The 6,594-nt window shown below is 37.5% G+C and overlaps 1 protein-coding gene across 1 annotated transcript; it reads right to left on the bottom strand.

Annotated features, from left to right (window-relative positions):
* Positions 1-1,437: 1,437 nt before the first annotated feature.
* LOC148875664 (putative cyclin-D6-1) lies at positions 1,438-3,728 on the bottom strand. Its single transcript, XM_088966560.1, has 6 exons — positions 3,159-3,728; positions 2,978-3,064; positions 2,742-2,837; positions 2,369-2,570; positions 2,159-2,289; positions 1,438-2,029 (listed from the first exon to the last, which is right to left on the bottom strand). Exons 1-6 carry the CDS (start codon positions 3,336-3,338, stop codon positions 1,760-1,762), a joined length of 966 nt encoding a protein of 321 aa, XP_088822686.1. The 5' UTR covers positions 3,339-3,728; the 3' UTR covers positions 1,438-1,759.
* Between the last annotated feature and the right edge of the window lie 2,866 nt (positions 3,729-6,594).

Genomic DNA, 6,594 nt, shown 5'->3' on the forward strand with positions numbered 1-6,594 from the left:
ACTTGTCCTTTGTATAGATGTTTAGGGACCCATTGTTAATGAAACCTATATTTGATTATCTTGAGATTAGCTATGTCTTTATCATATAAATTTGGCCCATCAGTCTGTTTGGGTTGTGACATAAAATAAGAGAAACGTAATGTTGAGGGAAGGTTGTTGAAGAATTTCACACACAAAGTTGAGAAAGCTGAGGGAGATTTGTTTAGGACCTTCTATCAAACCTAAAGGTAATCTGCTGATTATTGTGAGAGAAAATGAAGGAGTCATATCAATATTATGTATAAAATACAGGTTGAATTGATATTTTACCTTATTAGATTAAACCTCCAAGTATAAAACTTAAGGGTCTGTTTAGTTTGCAGTTGAAATCGGAATTGAAATCTCAGAATTGAAATCAGAAATAGTCTATTCTCATACTGTTTGGTTCAGACAAGAATCAGAATGAAAATTAAATTCTGCTGGAGTCGGATTCATTCCCAAGGAAAAGAGAGGGAATGGTCATTACTTCAAATGGGGGAATGCCATTCCACCAGCAATGAGAATGGTATTCTGATATCATCCAACCAAACAGTTGGAATTGGAATCGCCATTTGCCCATTCCAATTCTAATTTAAGACCTATTCCCATAAATCAGACGACCCTTATTATTATAAACTCGTTATAAGCAAAAATATATTTCGCCATTTGCTCATTTTGGAAAGATTATATATACAAAAATAGTATAAATACATATAAAATAATACAAATTATAAGATTTTATACTCTACAAATTTGTATTTATACTCTTCCCAAACTAAGCCACAAGAATAATTTATAGAAATTTAAGTACCTTCAAATTTTTTTTGGTATTGAATCACTCAAGCTTTTGCTTCGACCAGGAAAAAAATTTCCTTGGCATAACAAAACACTCCTCTAACTACATTAATAATACTTCTCAAAAGTGATGGGCTATCTCGCCTGGAACTACATTACGTGCCAACCGAGCCACCACTGAATTGGCAAGTACCTTGTAGTACGACTCTTATTCGATTCCGTCGGATTGGCTGAATTTTGCCCCATCTTGTAACCATAAGACAAGGTTATTTTTTGGGTTTTCACATATTCACAGGCACATCGGAACATCTCCCGTGAATATTCACTAATAAGTGCGGGAGATGTTGATGTGCGTGAGAGGCGCCAGTGAGGCGCAAGGTGATCTCGTTTTGCGCCCATGTTCCGATCCGACACGTTAATGGCGTATCCCTTCTATAGAGATATTAAGATGTTCTGGAAAGCAACGTATCCCCTCCTGTTCTTACCGCAACTTCTTTTGCGCTTTTTTTTTTTCTTTCTCTTCTTATTTATAATACTTTTTTTTTCTCTTTATTTCACACGTTGACCGTAGAAGAAGACCACCGGAAAAAGTACACAAATATTTTATACTTCAGGAGGAAGAAATTAGGCAATAAGAAAATAAATTTTCCTTTTTTTTTCAAGAAATTTATTAATACTTAAATTTTCGGCTGCCAGCAACAAAAGAAACAAAACCAACTCTCAGATCGAAACACGAATGCAGTTCAACTCTTCAGTTCCCTCCCCTACTCCGGTACTTCCTATTAGTCCTTGGAGCTTTGGTTCTGTCCTTTTTTTTAATCTCTACAGAGAACGATCACAATTTAAACAAAAAGACTATTTTCAACCCTTTTTCCGATTCTTCGTTTTCTATTTTCGGTGCCGCTCTACTGTTCTCTGGACCGGTTATGGTCGTTGTAGCATATGATCACGAGGCATGATAGCACTGTTGTATCTGAGAAAGCTGGAACGTATTATCGCTGCAGAAATCGTTGATCTTTCGCCGCTTGATATCTCTTTCGGCTGCTCTTATCACAGTGGTGGCTATGGTAGAGCCGGTCTTCTCGCTTTCCGTACTGGAGTATTGCTGGTCAAGCACATTGTCGGGTGTGTCCGAGCTCGAAACAATATCAAACGCCGATCCGTAGCCGTCTATCACTATGTCCTGCATAACTTTGCAGCAATCGAACAGGTTTTCCTGCAACAGAAAAATGTTGTAAATGATTATAAAGCAAATTTACAGGAAAAAAGAAGGAAGTTATAAATCACTAAATCAGATATTTATCTTCAAGAATCAAGACTATCGATAGAATGGGAAAATGCTTACTTTATTTACATGTGCACAAGAAGAAATAGCCTTCTTGAAGCAGGAAAATTGCAAGGGAAAGAACTCATGAGAAGCAGAGAGAAGTGCCGATGCAGCAATTATGGACGGCTTGAATTCCAAAAGCTTTATCTCTGCAATCAAAATAAGGTTTCATGATCCGATATCGGGTTGCTTCAACGTGGAATTTCAGATGTCGTTTTCGTGTTTTACCGTTTTGTGCTTTGAAGATGATCTCAGTTGCTCGAGCTTTGAGATCATGTCTCAGTAACGGATGTTTGAGTTTGAATAGAGAAAGGAAGTAATGAACGAAGGAGAAGGGCGTTATGGAGCGCATTCTCCAATTGAGAGCTCCGAGTATCAGGAGCTCCATTCGCTGGATGGTTCGAGTGTCGAAGATGAAACCTTCTTCTAGCTGTTTCCGGTTTTAACAAATAGATGGAATTCTTTTCAATGTTAGTCGCGTTTAGCGGTTGCATCTAGAGTTCCGGTTATCGTCATATCGAGCGGAAAAGAACAACAGAAGGAACGAAACGAAAACATCTACGATCACCAATATAAGAAGGATCCCCTTTTTAGTTTTTACCTGAAAATCAGGAAATGAGAAGTCTGTTTTCTTCATCTTCGCCGCGAGGGATAGGCAAGACATTGCCACAAGCCTCAGGATCCACGGTTTTCCTTGCTGCAATATCAAGATGGTGAGATCTTCAGCCAATCGAACGAACTAACAAGTGAAGATGCTTAAGAAGGGGTGACAATATATAGAACGTAACAGAAAAGTGAAGATGCGCTTGAAACTCGACGAACTCTTATCTTGCTTACCGGAAGTCCTTGTCTGGAGATAAATCGATCGAGATAATTGACAGCGAGATATGGTATGAAAGGATCAAAGTTGCAGGGGAACTGCGCCTGACGAACTAAAACAATTTCAGAAAGGGAAACGAGAAATGGCCTATTGGACGGAATCGATAACAAGAAATAGGACCTTGCTTCACACGATTACCTGTAGAATCAAAGAGATAATCTCTCGGCGAATGGAAACATCGAAATCTCTGGCTTTCATGTCGAGGAAGTAGTTCTGGAAAGGCATGTGATCTGATTCGGCGGCAAAAAGTGACGGAATCGTATCGGCTTGGTGCTCTTGCAAGCTCGTCAGTGGATTCTCGAGATCAAACTCGTCCATGGTTAGAGTTCTCTGATGTCAGAAGCTTTGATGAGATGAGACGAAGGCCATTGGTTTTAGAGACACTCGAATCGCTTGCCTAGAAGAAACCCAAACGTGAAGCCTCTCTGGTCTCTATCCATAGACTACTAAATAGCATAGGGCCGGGGTCGCACTCCTCATCAGCTCAGCTGGCTCTCTCTTTCGTTCTCTGTGCGACTTCTTATTGGGAAGGAAAATCGAGAAGAGAAGTGAAGAATATAAATCGTCTCGCTGCAATGACTTAACTGATATCTCCCTTTTCTTTTTAGAGAGGAGAGATGTCGGAAACAGCTATAGTTGTCTTTGTCAATGGCATGGGTGCGAGCGAGAAATTCTACCACCAACTTTCTCACACAAGATCTTCGTCTCGGGAGAAATTCAATTCCACATTATATAATAAATAAAGATAATTTTGTTAAATAATGGGATGATAAATCATAAACCGTCAGATTAGATTCGAATTAGATAATAAGAAAACTAATAAATGATGGATATTTTTGTTTCTGTATTTCCGTTGTCAAACTAAAATCTCCCGAGATGCATATTTGTACATACTTTTGCGTCCTTAGAGCATTAACTACTATACCTCACTGGTATAGCCATTGGAAGAAAATGCGACTCAACCATTTCATTAGTCAGTACTCAGTAGTCACGGCACGGTCACCTTCTCGGTGATACTTCGGCCGGGTATCCACCCCGGATGTCGGATCTCCTACCCACACTATTCCCACGGTGGAAATGGATGTGGGAACGGTTTCTGGGTAGGAGATCCGACCACGAGATTCTTAATTATTTTAATACCATGAATCATGAGAGATGAGACGGTGGTTTGTAATAAGCCTGTGGTTGTTTGTCTCTCCGGGATGGGCTGCTGGGCTCTACACTATCCATGGTAGGCCTACGTCTACGTAGAAAAAGTTATTTGGGGTCTGCGACCTATTTAACTGGATAGTGGGCCGTGGGTGGTGATTGGTGAATACAATTCTAACTCGATACATCTGAACAATCTCAAAAGATGAAATCCCAAATCAATGGTTTTATAATAAAGGAAGATTGTTGCCTCGTCCTTTCGTATAGCACCACATTTGTTTACGGAAAGAGAAAATCATAAAATGGAAATATACACTATTACCACTTATCTCAATGGGTTAAGGTGAATTACGAGTTAATTAGGGGAGTCAGCCTCTAAAGTAGATCCAGGGATAAGGAATCATCTTATGAGATGCATATATTAATTAGTAGTGCACATGACAATTTGTTTCTTTGGAAGCCAGAAAAAGGCAAGTTTCATTTTAAAAATCACATGACAATATTGTTGGTGGACTGAAATTGAATCAGAAACTATCTATCAATAAAATTTCAGAAAATGGGTGAATGGTGCATTGTATTGATCCAGTCACCGATGAGGTCCAGTTCCCACTTAGGCACTTACTGCCAGTTACCACTTAGCAAGCTTATTAGAGAAAAAAGCTTCGGTGATAGAAAAATCTGAACCTGATATGGCGTATTAAAAAAAAAAAGAAAAAAGAAAAAAGAAAAAAAAAAAAAACTGAACCTGATAATCATTATCAGCGTTATGATTTCTGCCGATGATGAATAGAATTACAGAAGTGAAAAGTCAATCAAAAGTAAAATAATAATATTTTAGTTTCTTGCCGAGACGCCCTAGTTCTTGCGATCCTTGTAAACAGCTTTTTTTTTTTATTAAATAAGAATCTGGCGTGATTTGAACAAAAAAGAGCTGAAAGCCTCTCTGAAAACCCCCCACATTTTTAAACGGATATGTTTAGCGAACAACTATTATTTTAGATAAATTATATAAAATTTACATGAGTTTTCAATATTTATCTTAAATCTATCTTAACTTTTCAAAACACCAGTAAGTTTTTATTTTTCAAAACTCAGCTGAATCTTTGACCATTATCAGGTTCAGATTGTGGACATTACGCTTGGCAAAGCCCTCCCAACACATTAATGACAGGGTAACACTCAATTGGAGTGAGCCTTTGGCCAACTTTACCCTCAGAGCTGTTACCCTTGAGACCACATATTGGGGACTCTGATGTCTTATAACTATTTGTAGGTGAGATCCCCGGGCTCTTTGCCTCGAAAGTGATGAAGCTGCCATTGTCTCCAGTTTTGGTAGCAACCTTACTTATTAATATATTTTTTTTGCTGAAGCAGAAATTAGTTATTAGAATTAAAGTGTTTGGTGAGGTATTTAACCCATAAGTTCTTTCTTTCTTTTTTTTTTTTTGCAAAAATGACAATTATAAACCTAAATTGACATAATCATATATTGGATAAATACAATGACATAAAAAAAAAGAAGATAGAAAAATAAAAAAAAAAAAGATAAATAAAAGGAGAGAGAGGTAGTGGTGATTCACTAAAGACTTACTTACAAATAATGGTGGAGGAAGAAACAAGAGAGAGAGAGAGAGGGTGGTGGTGGTTTTGTGGAAGGGGGCTTGATCCCGTTGTTGGTTTGGGTCTCCTTAAAGGTGAAAGGAAGTGAACAATGATTTTTTTGGCAAAATTCTTGATTAGTACCATGTACTTTGGGTCTAATGCCATTTTGGTCCCTAAGTTTTAAAATGCGACAATTAAGTACCCAAACTTTCAAAACATGACAATCCAATACCTGTCGTTAATCAGCCGTTAATTGACATTTGAAAAAGACACAAATGCCCTTCGAGTGTCATCTAATTTTATTTATCAATCATCCAAACATTGACAAAAAATTTACAGTTTCATATGATTGCATCTATTATTCAAGAAAGTTGGGGTCATCAGAATGCCCACTCAAACATAACCCCAACTTTATTGAATGGAAAAAGCAAGGATTTTGGACTATTAATTTTAGTCAACGTTTAGATGGTTGATAAAGAAAATTAAGTAACACTTAAAGGGCATTGTGTCTTTTTCAAATGCCACTTAACAACTAGTTAATAGCTAGTTAATGACGGGTACTAATCGTCGTGTTTTAAAAGTTTAGGTACTGAATTGTCGTATTTTAAAGTTCAAGGACCAAAGTGGCACTAGGCCGAAAGCATAGGATACTAATCAGGAATTTTCCCTTTTTTTTAAGATAGAGGCAATACCTAGAAAATGTAAGGCATTGAGAACAGTTTTATCCCAAAAAAGAAAGTATTGATTGAATAAATACTTATAAAAGTCACCAAAATTCTGGCTTATTTTTAAAATAATTTCTCATCCTTGGTTTATTTGACAA

Source organism: Nelumbo lutea, chromosome 1 (assembly GCF_056320005.1).
Source record: "Nelumbo lutea isolate HS-2025 chromosome 1, American lotus-T2T, whole genome shotgun sequence".
In the NCBI taxonomy this organism is placed as follows: domain Eukaryota; kingdom Viridiplantae; phylum Streptophyta; class Magnoliopsida; order Proteales; family Nelumbonaceae; genus Nelumbo; species Nelumbo lutea.

Bases quoted from the DNA above. Each gene is read 5' to 3' on its own strand.
- LOC148875664 (XM_088966560.1), bottom strand. From the start codon at position 3,338: ATGGACGAGTTTGATCTCGAGAATCCACTGACGAGCTTGCAAGAGCAC. The intron at 3,065-3,158 runs GTAATCGTGTGA...TTAGTTCGTCAG, and splicing joins TTATCTCTTTGATTCTACAG to GCGCAGTTCCCCTGCAACTT. The intron at 2,571-2,741 runs GTAAAAACTAAA...AACCGGAAACAG, and splicing joins TCTCATTTCCTGATTTTCAG to CTAGAAGAAGGTTTCATCTT.